The sequence below is a fragment of the Salvelinus fontinalis genome, unplaced genomic scaffold (genome assembly GCF_029448725.1).
Source record: "Salvelinus fontinalis isolate EN_2023a unplaced genomic scaffold, ASM2944872v1 scaffold_0065, whole genome shotgun sequence".
Taxonomy (NCBI): Eukaryota; Metazoa; Chordata; class Actinopteri; order Salmoniformes; family Salmonidae; genus Salvelinus; species Salvelinus fontinalis.
The window spans coordinates 529,946-548,822 of record NW_026600274.1 but is presented as its reverse complement, the minus strand read 5'-3'; the positions used below and the strand labels follow the sequence as shown (position 1 = coordinate 548,822).

General features: G+C 45.0%; 1 protein-coding gene across 1 annotated transcript; it reads left to right on the top strand.

Moving 5' to 3' along the window:
- Positions 1 to 3: 3 nt before the first annotated feature.
- Positions 4 to 14,987, top strand: LOC129842766 (ERI1 exoribonuclease 2-like). The gene is made up of 9 exons (XM_055911406.1): positions 4 to 227; positions 429 to 493; positions 589 to 669; positions 1,955 to 2,082; positions 3,688 to 3,841; positions 4,888 to 4,988; positions 5,463 to 5,544; positions 9,516 to 9,604; positions 10,424 to 14,987. The coding sequence occupies exons 1-9, from the start codon at positions 205 to 207 to the stop codon at positions 12,329 to 12,331; spliced, it is 2,631 nt and encodes an 876-aa protein (XP_055767381.1). The 5' UTR covers positions 4 to 204; the 3' UTR covers positions 12,332 to 14,987.
- The last annotated feature ends 3,890 nt before the right edge of the window (positions 14,988 to 18,877 follow it).

Here is an 18,877-nt window from a genome sequence, read left to right as displayed (position 1 = left end):
AACAAGTCGAGCGCAGCAGAGTAACACAGATACGACGAGAATTCAAAAAAGATCACCGCGAATCCAACGCTGCTTTGTTATGAAGTTGTATGCGATATTTACCTGGTACTTTCTTTTTGAAGTCGTACTTTGGTTGTCACATTGTTCATATTTTAATGTACACTAGTCGTAACGAAGTTGAGTCCGTGGCCTGAAGAAAACGACATGTCTACAAAGAAACTGGCGAAGTAAGTAACGTTATCTAGCTTCCTAGCTAAAATATATCTAGACAGCCATACTTGCCGAGAAACAATGCAATTCAAATGCCGACTTGCCATGATTCTCATAAATGGTTTTAAGCGCTCCCATGAACATAAAAGGACAACGAGTAATATTCATAGTAGTAGGGGGTGACAACTGATGGGATGATGTCTGTTTTGTTATGGAAGACAACTAGGGTTTGTGAGGAAACGCAGCCAGTCATCAACTGGACAGAAGAAACCACTAACATCGAGTAAGAGTCTTTTAAAACGCCATACATGTTTGGTTTTCAGCTTGAATCAATGGCATCTCGTTCAACTTCCATCACTTTGACTTTCTACTTTCCAGATCAAATATTCCCATATCTGATTGTCATTGACTTTGAATCCACATGCTGGAGAGAGAGGAACAGCTATGGGCAGGAGATTAGTAAGTATACAGTACTTTGACAATAGTTGTGGTAATATCATACCTACATACGGTAACCATTGCACTTTTTTTGTTCTCTCCCCCTCCCCTCTCTCCCCCTTGCCTCCCCTCTCTCCCCCCTTGCCTCCCCTCTCTCTCCCCCTCCCCTCTCTCTCCCCATTGCCTCTCTCTCCCCATTGCCTCTCTCTCCCCATTGCCTCTCTCTCCCCATTGCCTCTCTCTCCCCATTGCCTCTCTCTCCCCATTGCCTCTCTCTCCCCATTGCCTCTCTCTCCCCATTGCCTCTCTCTCCCCATTGCCTCTCTCTCCCCCTCCCCTCTCTCTCCCCATTGCCTCTCTCTCCCCCTCCCCTCTCTCTCCCCATTGCCTCTCTCTCCCCATTGCCTCTCTCTCCCCATTGCCTCTCTCTCCCCATTGCCTCTCTCTCCCCATTGCCTCTCTCTCCCCATTGCCTCTCTCTCCCCATTGCCTCTCTCTCCCCATTGCCTCTCTCTCCCCCTCCCCTCTCTCTCCCCATTGCCTCTCTCTCCCCATTGCCTCTCTCTCCCCATTGCCTCTCTCTCCCCATTGCCTCTCTCTCCCCATTGCCTCTCTCTCCCCATTGCCTCTCTCTCCCCATTGCCTCTCTCTCCCCATTGCCTCTCTCTCCCCATTGCCTCTCTCTCCCCATTGCCTCTCTCTCCCCATTGCCTCTCTCTCCCCCTCCCCTCTCTCTCCCCATTGCCTCTCTCTCCCCATTGCCTCTCTCTCCCCCTCCCCTCTCTCTCCCCATTGCCTCTCTCTCCCCATTGCCTCTCTCTCCCCATTGCCTCTCTCTCCCCATTGCCTCTCTCTCCCCATTGCCTCTCTCTCCCCATTGCCTCTCTCTCCCCATTGCCTCTCTCTCCCCATTGCCTCTCTCTCCCCATTGCCTCTCTCTCCCCATTGCCTCTCTCTCCCCATTGCCTCTCTCTCCCCATTGCCTCTCTCTCCCCATTGCCTCTCTCTCCCCATTGCCTCTCTCTCCCCATTGCCTCTCTCTCCCCATTGCCTCTCTCTCCCCATTGCCTCTCTCTCCCCATTGCCTCTCTCTCCCCATTGCCTCTCTCTCCCCATTGCCTCTCTCTCCCCATTGCCTCTCTCTCCCCATTGCCTCTCTCTCCCCATTGCCTCTCTCTCCCCATTGCCTCTCTCTCCCCATTGCCTCTCTCTCCCCATTGCCTCTCTCTCCCCATTGCCTCTCTCTCCCCATTGCCTCTCTCTCCCCATTGCCTCCCCCCCCCCCCCCTTGCCTCCCCCCATCTAGTTGAGTTTCCTGCTGTTCTCCTGAACACCTCTACAGGCGAGGTGGAGTCAGAGTTCCATACGTACGTTCAGCCGCAGGAGCACCCCACGCTGTCTGACTTCTGCACCGAGCTCACTGGAATCACACAGGTATTCACACTCTAACTTCTACACCGAGCTCACTGGAATCACACAGGTATTCGCGCTGTCTGACTTCTGCACCGAGCTCACTAGAATCACACAGGTATTCACACTCTAACTTCTACACCGAGCTCGCTGGAATCACACAGGTGTTCACACTGTCTGACTTCTACAACGAGCTCGCTGGAATCACACAGGTGTTCACACTGTCTGACTTCTGCACCGAGCTCGCTGGAATCGCACAGGTATTCACACTCTAACTTCTACACCGAGCTCGCTGGAATCACACAGGTGTTCACACTGTCTGACTTCTACAACGAGCTCGCTGGAATCACACAGGTGTTCACACTGTCTGACTTCTACAACGAGCTCGCTGGAATCACACAGGTGTTCACACTGTCTGACTTCTGCACCGAGCTCGCTGGTATCACACAGGTATTCACACTGCCTGACTTCTACACCGAGCTCGCTGGAATCACACAGGTATTCACACTGTCTGACTTCTACAACGAGCTCGCTGGAATCACACAGGTGTTCACACTGTCTGACTTCTACAACGAGCTCGCTGGAATCACACAGGTATTCACACTGCCTGACTTCTACACCCAGCTCACTGGAATCACACAGGTGTTCACACTGTCTGACTTCTACACCGAGCTCGCTGGAATCACACAGGTATTCACACTGTCTGACTTCTACAACGAGCTCGCTGGAATCACACAGGTGTTCACACTGTCTGACTTCTACAACGAGCTCGCTGGAATCACACAGGTATTCACACTGCCTGACTTCTACACCCAGCTCACTGGAATCACACAGGTATTCACACTGCCTGACTTCTACACCCAGCTCACTGGAATCACACAGGTATTCACACACACAGATGCAGCCTCTCCATGCAGACACACCCTTCTTCCCTGTGGCCTGTTCAACAGGATGGTAACAGTCAGAATATTTGAAGCATTAGCCAACATCCGTGTGTGTTTTTCTTCTGGTTTTAAACCTGACAATTATTTTTAGCATTAGAACATCTTTCTCTTCTACAGCAACAGGTTGAGGCCGGGGTTCCCCACCTCACTCTCTGTTATTCATTTTGTTTACAGCAACAGGTGGAGGCCTGGGTTCCCCTCCTCACTCTCTGTTATTCATTTTGTTTACAGCAACAGGTGGAGGCCTGGGTTCCCCACCTCACTCTCTGTTATTCATTTTGTTTACAGCAACAGGTGGAGGCCTGGGTTCCCCACCTCACTCTCTGTTATTCATTTTGTTTACAGCAACAGGTGGAGGCCGGGGTTCCCCTCCTCACTCTCTGTTATTCATTTTGTTTACAGCAACAGGTGGAGGCCGGGGTTCCCCTCCTCACTCTCTGTTATTCATTTTGTTTACAGCAACAGGTGGAGGCCGGGGTTCCCCTCCTCACTCTCTGTTATTCATTTTGTTTACAGCAACAGGTGGAGGCCTGGGTTCCCCTCCTCACTCTGTTATTCATTTTGTTTACAGCAACAGGTGGAGGCCGGAGTTCCCCTCCTCACTCTCTGTTATTCATTTTGTTTACAGCAACAGGTGGAGGCCGGAGTTCCCCTCCTCACTCTCTGTTATTCATTTTGTTTACAGCAACAGGTGGAGGCCGGAGTTCCCCTTCACATCTGTCTGTCCCGGTTCTCCCGGTGGCTCCAGGCTCTGGAGCACCAGAGGGGTGTGGTCTTCCCCAGGGACCAGAGGGCTCCAGTCGCAGAGCAGCGCCCCTGTGCCTTCGTCACCTGGTCAGGTATAGTAGCTTAGGATAGGAATGGTCACCCGGGTCACCTTCAAATGGGAAGAAACGTATTGATGCGAAAATCAGAAATTCTTATTTCCCTCCCTTTCTCTGTAGGCCCAGGACTCATATCTGACTATATACTGCCTTTCTCTGTAGGCCCAGGACTCATATCTGACTATATACTGCCTTTCTCTGTAGGCCCAGGACTCATATCTGACTATATACTGCCTTTCTCTGTAGGCCCAGGACTCATATCTGACTATATACTGCCTTTCTCTGTAGGCCCAGGACTCATATCTGACTATATACTGCCTTTCTCTGTAGGCCCAGGACTCATATGACTATATACTGCCTTTCTCTGTAGGCCCAGGACTCATATCTGACTATATACTGCCTTTCTCTGTAGGCCCAGGACTCATATCTGACTATATACTGCCTTTCTCTGTAGGCCCAGGACTCATATCTGACTATATACTGCCTTTCTCTGTAGGCCCAGGACTCATATGACTATATACTGCCTTTCTCTGTAGGCCCAGGACTCATATCTGACTATATACTGCCTTTCTCTGTAGGCCCAGGACTCATATCTGACTATATACTGCCTTTCTCTGTAGGCCCAGGACTCATATGACTATATACTGCCTTTCTCTGTAGGCCCAGGACTCATATGACTATATACTGTCTTTCTCTGTAGGCCCAGGACTCATATGACTATATACTGCCTTTCTCTGAATGCCCAGTACTCATATGACTATATACTGCCTTTCTCTGTAGGCCCAGGACTCATATGACTATATACTGCCTTTCTCTGTAGGCCCAGGACTCATATCTGACTATATACTGCCTTTCTCTGTAGGCCCAGGACTCGTATCTGACTATATACTGCCTTTCTCTGTAGGCCTAGTACTCATATGACTATATACTGCCTTTCTCTGAAGGCCCAGGACTCATATCTGACTATATACTGCCTTTTTGCACACTTTAGTACAGTCTCAAACATTTAATGGGGATAACCTTGTTCAACTTGATTGATTATCTGTGTTGTGTTGTTTCAGACTGGGACCTGGGGGTGTGTCTGCTGTATGAGTGTAAACGGAAGCAGCTCCACAAACCTGCTGTTCTGAACAGCTGGATAGACCTGAGAGCTACGTACAGGGTAGGTGCTGTGTTAACCCAGTCTAACTCATGTGTCTGTCTCTCTCTCTGTGTGTGTGGGTTAACCCAGTCTAACTCATGTGTCTGTCTGTGTGTGTGTGTTAACCCAGTCTAACTCATGTGTCTGTCTCTCTCTCTGTGTGTGTGTGTTAATCCAGTCTAACTCGTGTGTGTCTCTCTCTCTCTCTGTGTGTGTGTGTTAATCCAGTCTAACTCGTGTGTGTGTGTGTGTGTGTTAATCCAGTCTAACTCGTGTGTGTCTCTCTCTCTCTGTGTGTGTGTGTTAATCCAGTCTAACTCATGTGTCTCTCTGTGTGTGTGTGTGTGTGTGTGTGGGTTAACCCAGTCTAACTCGTGTGTGTGTAAACCCAGTCTAACTCATCTCTCTGTCTCTGTGTCTGTGTCTGTGTCTGTGTCTCTCTCTGTCTCTGTCTCTGTGTGTGTTAATCCAGTCTAACTCGTGTCTCTCTCTCAGCTGTTCTACAACAGAAAACCCAAGGGACTGAATGGAGCTTTACAGGATCTAGGGATACAATTCTCTGGACGAGAGCACTCAGGTACACACAGACCAAAGACATCTCTCTATGATCATTTATAGTGCTGAGCTTCTCTGGGTGAGAGCACTCAGGTACACACAGACCAAAGACATCTCTCTATGATCATTTATAGTGCTGAGCTTCTCTGGACGGGAGCACTCAGGTACACACAGACCAAAGACATCTCTCTATGATCATTTATAGTGCTGAGCTTCTCTGGACGGGAGCACTCAGGTACACACAGACCAAAGACATCTCTCTATTATCATTTATAGTGCTGAGCTTCTCTGGACGGGAGCACTCAGGTACACACAGACCAAAGACATCTCTCTATTATCATTTATAGTGCTGAGCTTCTCTGGACGGGAGCACTCAGGTACACACAGACCAAAGACATCTCTCTATGATCATTTATAGTGCTGAGCTTCTCTGGGTGAGAGCACTCAGGTACACACAGACCAAAGACATCTCTCTATGATCATTTATAGTGCTGAGCTTCTCTGGACGGGAGCACTCAGGTACACACAGACCAAAGACATCTCTCTATGATCATTTATAGTGCTGAGCTTCTCTGGACGGGAGCACTCAGGTACACACAGACCAAAGACATCTCTCTATTATCATTTATAGTGCTGAGCTTCTCTGGACGGGAGCACTCAGGTACACACAGACCAAAGACATCTCTCTATTATCATTTATAGTGCTGAGCTTCTCTGGACGGGAGCACTCAGGTACACACAGACCAAAGACATCTCTCTATGATCATTTATAGTGCTGAGCTTCTCTGGGTGAGAGCACTCAGGTACACACAGACCAAAGACATCTCTCTATGATCATTTATAGTGCTGAGCTTCTCTGGACGGGAGCACTCAGGTACACACAGACCAAAGACATCTCTCTATGATCATTTATAGTGCTGAGCTTCTCTGGACGGGAGCACTCAGGTACACACAGACCAAAGACATCTCTCTATGATCATTTATAGTGCTGAGCTTCTCTGGACGGGAGCACTCAGGTACACACAGACCAAAGACATCTCTCTATTATCATTTATAGTGCTGAGCTTCTCTGGACGGGAGCACTCAGGTACACACAGACCAAAGACATCTCTCTATTATCATTTATAGTGCTGAGCTTCTCTGGACGGGAGCACTCAGGTACACACAGACCAAAGACATCTCTCTATGATCATTTATAGTGCTGAGCTTCTCTGGACGGGAGCACTCAGGTACACACAGACCAAAGACATCTCTCTATGATCATTTATAGTGCTGAGCTTCTCTGGGTGAGAGCACTCAGGTACACACAGACCAAAGACATCTCTCTATTATCATTTATAGTGCTGAGCTTCTCTGGACGGGAGCACTCAGGTACACACAGACCAAAGACATCTCTCTATGATCATTTATAGTGCTGAGCTTCTCTGGGTGAGAGCACTCAGGTACACACAGACCAAAGACATCTCTCTATGATCATTTATAGTGCTGAGCTTCTCTGGACGGGAGCACTCAGGTACACACAGACCAAAGACATCTCTCTATTATCATTTATAGTGCTGAGCTTCTCTGGACGGGAGCACTCAGGTACACACAGACCAAAGACATCTCTCTATTATCATTTATAGTGCTGAGCTTCTCTGGACGGGAGCACTCAGGTACACACAGACCAAAGACATCTCTCTATGATCATTTATAGTGCTGAGCTTCTCTGGACGGGAGCACTCAGGTACACACAGACCAAAGACATCTCTCTATTATCATTTATAGTGCTGAGCTTCTCTGGACGGGAGCACTCAGGTACACACAGACCAAAGACATCTCTCTATGATCATTTATAGTGCTGAGCTTCTCTGGGTGAGAGCACTCAGGTACACACAGACCAAAGACATCTCTCTATTATCATTTATAGTGCTGAGCTTCTCTGGACGGGAGCACTCAGGTACACACAGACCAAAGACATCTCTCTATTATCATTTATAGTGCTGAGCTTCTCTGGACGGGAGCACTCAGGTACACACAGACCAAAGACATCTCTCTATTATCATTTATAGTGCTGAGCTTCTCTGGACGGGAGCACTCAGGTACACACAGACCAAAGACATCTCTCTATTATCATTTATAGTGCTGAGCTTCTCTGGACGGGAGCACTCAGGTACACACAGACCAAAGACATCTCTCTATTATCATTTATAGTGCTGAGCTTCTCTGGACGGGAGCACTCAGGTACACACAGACCAAAGACATCTCTCTATTATCATTTATAGTGCTGAGCTTCTCTGGACGGGAGCACTCAGGTACACACAGACCAAAGACATCTCTCTATTATCATTTATAGTGCTGAGAGATTAACAGAAATTTGTGTTGTTTTTTTTGACCGACGTTGGTTCAATTATTTAAATTCCATTTAGGTCTTTTTTTTCTTCTTCTGTGAGCTCAATGTGTAGTTTCTCTAGAGATGCATCCGATCCGGCCTGAACTGTGAGATGTAGTAGGGAGTTGTAGTTTCTCTAGAGATGCATCAGATCCGGCCTGAACTGTGAGATGTAGTAGGGAGTTGTAGTTTCTCTAGAGATGCATCAGATCCGGCCTGAACTGTGAGATGTTGTAGGGAGTTGTAGTTTCTCTAGAGATGCATCAGATCCGGCCTGAACTGTGAGATGTAGTAGGGAGTTGTAGTTTCTCTAGAGATGCATCAGATCCGGCCTGAACTGTGAGATGTAGTAGGGAGTTGTAGTTTCTCTAGAGATGCATCAGATCTGGTCTGAAATGTGAGATGTAGTAGGGAGTTGTAGTTTCTCTAGAGATGCATCAGATCCGGCCTGAACTGTGAGATGTTGTAGGGAGTTGTAGTTTCTCTAGAGATGCATCAGATCTGGTCTGAAATGTGAGATGTAGTAGGGAGTTGTAGTTTCTCTAGAGATGCATCCGATCCGGCCTGAACTGTGAGATGTTGTAGGGAGTTGTAGTTTCTCTAGAGATGCATCAGATCCGGCCTGAACTGTGAGATGTTGTAGTTTCTCTAGAGATGCATCAGATCCGGCCTGAACTGTGAGATGTTGTAGGGAATTGTAGTTTCTCTAGAGATGCATCAGATCCGGCCTGAACTGTGAGATGTTGTAGGGAATTGTAGTTTCTCTAGAGATACATCAGATCCGGCCTGAACTGTGTGATGTTGTAGTTTGCAACAGGCTAATATTCCACATAGTTTAGCGTATACAATGTGGTAATTAACTACCATAATCCATTGCTCGTCTAGTTGTCCGGTCTGTTTTATTTTATGCCTGCTACGGAAGAGGCTGAGGGGAGCAGCTGTTGCTTCACATCTCTCTACCTGAAAATTCATGAGCTAAGTGATTGGTAGTTGGTAAACAGCAGTCAGAAAAGTTTGCCTTATTTACTTTGAAGAACTACAAAATAGTGTTTTTTATCAGACAGCAGCTCTATATAGATCAACCAAATGTTATATACGCAACAACTGAAATATTGTATTAAAGTGAATAAATGGTTAATAGGGGATGGGCAGTGATGGGCAGTCCCTACCATCATGGGACTTTTAGTAATAGTTGGATTCTGTGTTACAGCATTCATCCCACATAATCGAAAACCCTGATTTTATTTTTAAAATAATCGAATTGAAACCGAACCATCCTCAAAAAAAGCACTAATCGCTCAGCACAAGTGGCTGGCTATCTAACTATTAGCATTCTCAGCACAAGTGGCTGGCTAGCTAGATATTAGCATTCTCAGCACTAGTGGCTGGCTAGCTAACTATTAGCATTCTCAGCACTAGTCATTTAACATTAGGATCAAAACATACAGACAAGACTCCAGTCATCATTGTCAGTTACTGTGAATAATATACATATTGGTTCAAGGTCTGGATGAAGCCCATAAGTTACAATGAACAACATTCATATAAAACAATGAATATTTCTCTTAAGCATTTTTGAAAGTCTAGACACAAAAATATTTTTTGTTGAATGTTATTTGCAGGTCTGGATGACGCCCGCAACACTGCCCACCTGGCCTGGAGGATGATGAGGGATGGCTGTGTGATGAAGATTACGCGCAGTCTGGAGAGGGTGAGTGGCTTCCTGACGAACCCCCACTACTACACCCCCAGTACTAACGACCCCGCCGTGCTGACGACCCCTGGACTACTGTACTACGCCCCTAAAGACTCACCCAGGGGCGACCTACATTGAACCCCCTTGGATTTCTGTCAACGGCCCAGAATACCCACTCCTCCTCCCGTAAAGACTCACGCAGGTGACTCACCCCCGTTCCATACACACCTGGTTCGTATTCATTAGTGCAAATGTAAAAGGTTTTGCAATGAAAATCAGTTTCTTATTGGAGTTCAGGAAGTCACTCGTTGTTTCGGGTCAGTTTTCTTCTGTTTGGTTCCTCTGTTTACTGGACTGACTATCAATAAAGTTGGTTAAAAATGTTTTGATTGGGCCTCCCGAGTGGCGCAGCGTTCTAAGGCACTGCATCTCTGCTAGAGGGGTCACGACAGACCCTGGTTCGATCCCGGGCTGTTTCACAACCGGCCGTGATCAGGAGTCCCATATGGCAGCGCACAATTGGCCCAGCGTCGTCCGGGTTACAGGAGGGTTTGGCCGGGGGGGGCTTTCCTTGGCTCATCGCGCTCTTGTGAGCCGGGCGCCTGCAGGCTGACCTCGGTCGTCAGTTGATGCGGCTGGCTTCCGGGTTAAGCGGGAGGGTGTTAAGGAGCGAGGTTTGGCGGGTCATGTTTCGGAGGACACATGACTCGACCTTCGCCTCCCGAGCCCGTTGGGGACTTGCAACGATGAGACAAGATTGAGATTGTAATTGGGGAGAATTTAAAAAATATATATATATAATGCATTGATTTATTTTATTTGTTTACCTCTTAGGCACCTTTGAAGACCAAACCCCTGTTTGGAAATGGGAATGGTTGTCCTAGCAACAAGGGGGATAACAAAACCACTATCAAAAACCCCTCCAAGACGACAGAGAGCGGCGGCCATCTTGAAAATCGACCCAACAGCAAGCCAGTTAGCAACACAGACGTTGTTGAAACACGAGCCAAGCCTTCAGACAACCCGGTTCCCAACACAGAGGTGAACTCCAACTTAACCGCTGAACCTGTTCAGTATCAGAGTATTGTTTCACCAAAGACCCTTCTAAATGGTCTGACCACTCCAATGTGTGGTAGTAGTGGCAGCAGCAGAACAGTTCGAATAGGAACGATACGGTCCGTCTCCTCTCCTATGACTTTCAATATCCCCTCTCCTCATCACTACATCAACAGCCTCGTTCTGGTCTCCACCACTGTCAATTGCATTACCCATCTACCCCAGCCAGACCCGACCCTTGACCCGGAAACAGGAAGTATGGAGGAGGACGTGCCCATCTTGGTGGAAACGGAGTCGTGCGGTTCGTATGACGACGTGGTATTGGAGGAGGACTGCGATGTCACGGTTGGTGACGAGGATTCTGTTGCTGATGTGTACACCGAGAACGAGAGGTTTGAGGTGGATGATAGCTCGGTCTGCGGGAGGACCTTGCTGTGTCCAAGCCCAGTACATTCAAATCCTGGTAGAGGTCCAACCAACAGTAGGCCTAGTTCCAATACCACCAACACGCCCTGCCAACATCTCACCAGACTGGTACACAAGAGCGATAGTAGAACGTCCTCCAGTAACTTGGTGTCTTTGAAGGCTGAGACAACAAGGACCTACAACACCTCTGCACCCACTAGTCTGTCCACTTCCTCTTTTGTCAAACCCAGACCTGTTACCCCTGGCTCAAACCTCTCAGATACACGGTCAAGACTGACCACGGAAACGTCATTCTCCTTTGTGATCGACAAGGACGAATCGAGGTCATCCTCCAGTTCTGCAAAAGCTGAGACAACGAGGATATACAACACCTCTGGGTCCAATAGTTCATGCAGTTTCTCCTTTGCCAAACCCAGACCTGTTACCCACGATTCCAACCGCTCAGCTACACGGTCAAGACCTCAAACGGCAACATCGAACAACTCCTTTGTGATCTACAAGGACAAGCCAAGAGTCTCAAATACCTCTTCTACATCCAGTATTTCTATCTCATCCAATACCTCAACAGCATCCAGTCATTCCTTTGTCAAACCCAGACCAGGCCTCCAGAGCTACAACCTCCATGCTACACGGTCAAGACCTCTCACAACAAAAAACCCTGGGAACTACTTCACATCCATGTCCTCTACTACAAACCTTCCTAATCCTTCTTTCGTTAGACCCAAACCAGTTACCACCAGCAGTAACCTCTCTGCTTCACACACACAGACACCAAACAGCTCTGCATCCAATCTTTCCTTTGCCAGGCCCAGACCTGTCGTCCATAACCTTAACCCATCGACTTCACGTTCAAGGCTGCACGCAGAGACGCCAAAAGCATCTTTCACGATCCACAAGGACTCCTCTTGCCTCTCTTCTGTCTCTCGTACTTCTGTCGGTGGATCGTTCTCCATCCTCTCCTCGTCCGTTAACCGGTCCTCGTTCCCGCCGACCCGCAGCACCAAGATCACGGCCCCGCTGTGCGACTGTGGGCGACGAGCCAAGCGTCTAACGGTGTGTAACGGCGGCCCGAACCAAGGCAGAGCGTTCTACTGCTGTGCGGTGCGTAAACACGGCCCTGGGGGGACCAGGAAGGGATGTGAGTTATTTAAGTGGGAGTCTGCTCTCCTCCAGGCTAAATCACCAGCCTCCTCTGCCGCCTCCATCGCTCTGTGTTTTGGTCTCAACTCCAGTGTCGTTCGTCCCCCTGTCATCATCTAGGACGAGATATCAGTTAGCTTGAGGTCATAGGGAGACTCAATAGCAATTTCCTTCTCATCCAATGGGTTTGTGAGGTGGTGAGGAGAGGACACGAGGAATCAAGGAAATGTAATTGAGATTCTCCTCTAGATTCTCCTAACAAAGGTGTCATTTTAAACTGTACTTTATGAAAATATGTATGATGTGTGTTTTGAGTGTATGATTTATGTCCACATACTAAATCTGGTGCATTCATTGACCAATATCCTGTACAGTTTTCTAAATAGAATTGATCCTCATAATGTGAGATGTCATGATGAAATGTTAAAATACTTTTTAGGTCGGCATTGTCGTAATAAAATATGTCATGAATTGTATTAGATGGGTTCTATTGTTGTAAATACAACAGTTGAGGTAATCATGGCAACATCCACATTAATGTGAAAGTGTTTATTTTTGTGACTCCAAAATGACACACTACGTTATGTACCATTAATTTATATTCGTTATAACATAATCTGAAACACAACTAAAAAGGAAATGCAAATGGTATATGATATACATCTATAGAGTTGATATGATCATTGCGTGCTAGGAATGTGGGACCAAATACTAAACCTCTGACTACTGTATAAGAATCTTTAGGGGTGTCAATTTGTTGTTGTATTACTTGTTAAACAAAATCTCTGAGTGATTGTATAAAATAATAGAATTCCCCCCTTTTTTTGCACACAATATAGTTGTGTTTGAATTATTTTATACAGTCATTATTGCTCATCTTTATTAAGGGTGTCAATTTCACACCCCACTGTGTATATGATGTTACTTTATGGGGGACTGAGGTCCAGAAAGAAGTACTCAGTAGGGTCTATAGAATCTATATGGTGTTATGTCGTGGTGGACTGAGGTCTATAGGCCCAGAAAGGAAGTACTCAGTAGGGTCTATAGAATCTATATATATGGTGTTATGTCGTGGTGGACTGAGGTCTATAGGCCCAGAAAGGAAGTACTCAGTAGGGTCTGTAGAATCAATATACGGGTGACTCAGTTGGTAGAGCGTGGTGCTTGCAACGCCAGGGTTGTGGGTTCGATTCCCACAGGGGACCAGTAGCCTATGGATATGTATGCACTCACTACTGTAAGTCTCTCTGGATGAGAGTGTCTCCTAAATGACTCACTAAATGTAAGTCTCTCTGGATAAGAGTGTCTGCTAAATGACTCACTACCCTAAGTCTCTGGATAAGAGTGTCTGCTAAATGACTCACTACCCTAAGTCTCTCTGGATGAGAGTGTCTCCTAAATGACTCACTACTCTAAGTCTCTGGATAAGAGAGTCTGCTAAATGACTCACTAAATGTAAGTCTCTCTGGATAAGAGAATCTGCTAAATGACTCACTAAATGTAAGTCTCTCTGGATAAGAGTATCTGCTAAATGACTCACTAAATGTAAGTCTCTCTGGATAAGAGAATCTGCTAAATGACTCACTACCCTAAGACTCTGGATAAGAGTGTCTGCTAAATGACTCACTAAATGTAAGTCTCTCTGGATAAGAGAATCTGCTAAATGACTCACTAAATGTAAGTCTCTCTGGATAAGAGAATCTGCTAAATGACTCACTACCCTAAGTCTCTCTGGATGAGAGTGTCTCCTAAATGACTCACTACTCTAAGTCTCTGGATAAGAGAGTCTGCTAAATGACTCACTAAATGTAAGTCTCTCTGGATAAGAGAATCTGCTAAATGACTCACTAAATGTAAGTCTCTCTGGATAAGAGAATCTGCTAAATGACTCACTACCCTAAGACTCTGGATAAGAGTGTCTGCTAAATGACTCACTATTGTAAGTCTCTCTGGATGAGACCATCTGCTAAATGACTAACATGTAAATACAGTGTATTGCATTGGAACCAAGTGGGTGGAGTAGAAAGTGCTGCTGGGTATTTAGACCACAGTCCCACAAGAAATGGCACCATATACAGATTCTACAGACCCTATACAGTAATCTATACAGACCATATACAATAACCTATACAGACCCCATACAGTACCCTATACAGTAATCCCAACCCAGCTTTACTTCCACACACAGAATAGTTTTTTTCTCTCTCTCTCTAAACCAATTTCTAAATTTATAGGCCTACAATGTATTCCAGTGGGTTGGGTAGAAGGTGCTGCTGGGTATTTAGACCACAGTCCCATAAGAAATAACACACTATAGATTCTACAGACCCTATACAGTAATCACATTATATAGATTCTACAGACCCTATACAGTAATCACATCATAGATTCTACAGACCCTATACAGTACAGTAATCACATCATAGATTCTACAGACCCTATACAGTAATCACATTATATAGATTCTACAGACCCTATACAGTAATCACATTATATATAGATTCTACAGACCCTATACAGTAATCACATTATATATAGATTCTACAGACCCTACACAGTAATCACATTATATAGATTCTAGAGTATTCCCAACCCCACTTTTTCTCAGCACATAGAATAGTTTTTTCTCTACATCCCAAAGTTGTGAATATACCAAACGGAACATTGTTTTTCGATAGTGGTCTGAAATGGTTTTTGAAGCATGTTAGTAATTGTTTCCATAAAGTACTCCTTGCATTTGTTTATAAATCACAATAAAAATGGACATTGATTCAAATGTAATATTTTAATGTTTTTGAATGAATTCTACACATTGCAGTGTTTTGAAATGCGGGAATAGCGTTTTTTGAGAGCTAAAGAAGACCATTAATGATGGCCTTTAATTCGGCCCTTAAAATATACTATTTGGTTTGTTGTTGAACACAGCATCATTTGTCCTTGTCTTTAACTTGTCTCGAAGTGTCCCTTATCCCGTCTTTTACATCCTTTACTATAGAATCCCGGAGTCTTCCGGCTTTTCTCCCCATCTCCCCGGCGTTTTTAGGCAGTCCCGACGCCTCATGTCGTATCTGGCGAACTGTTTTAAACTTCAGCAGTTTGGTTGTCGCATCTTTTCCGGCAATTTTTGCCTTCATCAAGGCATAAGCGGTGAGCTGTGCGGCCCGTCGTATCGGTCGCAACTCGGCCAGTTTTTCCACCACTTGCGCTTTGTTGAGCAGAGCGGATAGAAGACGACTCAACACCATGTTAGAACGATCTGTTTTGGGAACAATACAATAACCTGACTTTATAATGTATAAAATCGGTAGGTATAGAGGAATATGAAATATTTACCTGTAAATACTAGCTACCTTAGCTGTCCCGTTCCGGACTCTGCATTGCTTCTTCTTCGATAGCCCATCTATATGCAATGTGAAAGTTTTTTTTAGGTCCGTGTCGCCATCTTGTGTCACGGAGGTCGTGAAACATTTCTGAAATAAACTCCAAAGGGTCGTTCCACTAATTCGTTGTCATAAAGAGCAAATGTTTAACTTAATCAAAAATATTTTCCCATCTCAAGAGGTTAAATAATTTTAAATTTTTAAAAATTGAGTGCAAAATAAAGTAACAGGGTTGATGTCATCTTAAATCAGCCATAAATCCCGCCGTGACGGGAAATGGAGGGGCAATTGTATGCAAGCCCCCCCCCAAAAAACCCAAATGTAATTGTTAAAGCATGTCTAGCCTGTCTATCTATGGGTAACAGGGTTGAAGTGTTATTCTCGACCCGTTCAGTTTTCCACCACAAAATGCCCATAAAGTGTAGAACCAGCTCACCTGCTTTTACACTATGATTTGACTGTTACATAGATGTTCAAAGTTTTTCTTTTTGATATATATTTTTAAGGAATAGTTTAACCATATTAAGACAATAGTTCAGTTGACTTTAACACAAGGGAAAGATTTTATTTTTTACCTTTAAAATGAATTACTAATCAAATTAAATAAATACTAATAATCAGAAATAACTGTCAAAGAAACAAAATAACTAGGTTTTTACAATGAAGGTGAAAACTTGGGAGCCGTGTGGGTTAAAGGTTAGAGGTCGATACAATCGGTCGTGTGTCCTCCTTAACAAATGTTTTTTTACCCACCAATTGTCTTGTAGTTGGTCACTGTCCAGTAACTTTGACATACTCACTGTGTCTGCTGATATACAGTGAGGCTCAAAAAGTATTTGGACAGTAACACATTTTAGTTTAGTTTTTTTTGGCTCTGTACTCCAGCACTTTGGATTTGAAATTATAGTGCGTGAGGATGATATATGAGTGAACACAAAAAAAAAAAAAATTCGATTAAGTTTTCATGTACTGAATAAAAATGTAATGTTCAGCGTGTTTCCATCGTATTATCAACTCTACCGATAGTTTAGTCACAAATTGTTGCGCTAAATAGCAAATGTAACTACTCTGGTCTTGGTACGTGCGCTCCAGCCAACAACTCGTAGATACAGTGCGGGTAGGCTGTGCGGGTAGGCTAGCCTACATGTTCGAGACCTGACCAGAGAGGTTCAAGACCTGACCAGAGAGGTTCAAGACCTGACCAGAGAGGTTCAAGACCTGACCAAAGAGGTTCAGGACCTGACCAGAGAGGTTCAAGACCTGACCAGAGAGGTTCAAGACCTGACCAGAGAGGTTCAAGACCTGACCAGAGAGGTTCAAGACCTGACCAGAGAGGTTCAGGCCCTGACCAGAGAGGTTCAAGACCTGACCAGAGAGGTTCAAGACCTGACCAGAGAGGTTCAAGACCTGACCAGAGAGGTTCAGGACCTGACCAGAGAGGTTCACGACCTGACCAGAGAGGTTCAAGACTTGACCAGAGAGGTTCAGGACCTGACCAGAGAGGTTCAAGACTTGACCAGAGAGGTTCAATACCTGACCAGAGAGGTTCACGACCTGACCAGAGAGGTTCAGGACCTGACCAGAGAGGTTCAAGACCTGACCAGAGAGGTTCAAGACCTGACCAGAGAGGTTCAGGACCTGACCAGAGAGGTTCAGGACCTTAAGAGCTGTTCTTGTCTATTGATGTTCTGTATTATGTCATGTTTCATAGGGATCCTAATAAAATACCAAATACCCTGCCTGGTGACATCACCGGAAGGTAAATTAGTTAATAGACCAATAAGAAAGAGAGTTCCAAACTTCGCTGCCAATAACAGCTAGTTTTCCGTTTTCACCTCCCCACTAAGACCACTCCCAGACAGTCGTAGCAAAATTAGAGATTGGGAAATTGCTCTCTGCTGAGAAGCAATTTGTGTTTATTTTTGACCATTTGAATTGAAAACAATCACAGTAAGGTACTTTTTGTTACCCAGAAAATTATTTGATTATTAAGATAGAAATGATTGTGGCTTTCAATCATTTTTGCTTTATCGTGTTATTTCAGCCCTTGTCTCTCTGCGTGACATACGTAACTGCCAGAATAAAGGAAACACCAACATAGTGTCTTATTAGGGTGTTGGGTCACCACGAGCCAGAACAATTTCAATGCACCTTGGCATAGATTCTACAAGTGTCTGGAACTCTATTGGAGGGATGTGACACCCTTATTCCATGAGAAATTCCATCATTTGTTATTTTGTTGATGGTGGTGGTGGGAAAACGCTGTCTCAAGGGCTTCAGAATCTCCTATAAGTGTTCAAATGGGTTGAGATCTGGTGACTGAGACGGCCATGGCATATAGTTTACATCGTTTTCATGCTCATCAAACTATTCAGTGACCACTCGTGCCTAGTGGATGGGAGCATTGTCATCCTATGAGAGCATAGCCATGGTAGCCAAAATAATTGCCTGCCCAGCATTTTTATACAGTACATGGCCCTAAGCATGATGGGATGTTAATTGCTTAATTGACTCAGGAACCACACCTGTGTGGAAGCACCTGCTTTCAATATAATTTGTATTCCTCATTTACTCACGTGTTTCCATTATTTTGGCAGTTACCTGTAACAACCAATACCTTAAGAGGCCATTACAGGGCATTGTAGAACAAATTGTAACATACAAAATGGAAGGATGACAAAATTGAGGATAATGCATGGGTTATGTGTTATGTTTATTATATTACAATTCTTGTAGACATATAGTTGCAGTTTTGTAAAGGATATATACAATTGGCTGTTTTACAAAGCTAAGAAGTTTGTCATTAAAAAAATAAACCTTTTTCAACAGATTAGATTATTTCATTCAAAAGGTAGAATTCAAAATTAACTCATTCAAAAGGGAGAATTCAAAATGAACTCATTCAATATGGAGAATTCAAAATTAACTAAAAGGTAACAGTTTTTTTTGTGTGGAAAAAGTAGAAGGTTTTAGTCTGTTGATAAGAACCACCCAACAGGAATCTAATTTACCCAACAAATACATCTGGTTAGTGTCTATCACAAATCAAATTGACTGGTGCTCTTTTCAGACTTGGCTGAATTATGAGTTTACAGCTCACAAGCCCCAGTATTCAGACTTCTACACATGTGCTTGAAACAGGGCAGGGCATCATCCTCCTCCTAAACAATGAACCCAGTGGAACATCTGCCCACTGAGAGGTCTGTTACAACAGGGCAGGGCATCCTCCTCCTCCTAAACAATGAACCCAGTGGAACATCTGCCCACTGAGAGGTCTGTTACAACA

Excerpts from the sequence above, each read along its gene's own strand:
- LOC129842766 (XM_055911406.1), top strand. The coding sequence starts at position 205 with ATGTCTACAAAGAAACTGGCGAA. Across the intron at positions 670-1,954 it reads CAGCTATGGGCAGGAGATTA|TTGAGTTTCCTGCTGTTCTC; the intron begins GTAAGTATACAG and ends CCCCCCATCTAG. Across the intron at positions 2,083-3,687 it reads AGCTCACTGGAATCACACAG|CAACAGGTGGAGGCCGGAGT; the intron begins GTATTCACACTC and ends TTTTGTTTACAG.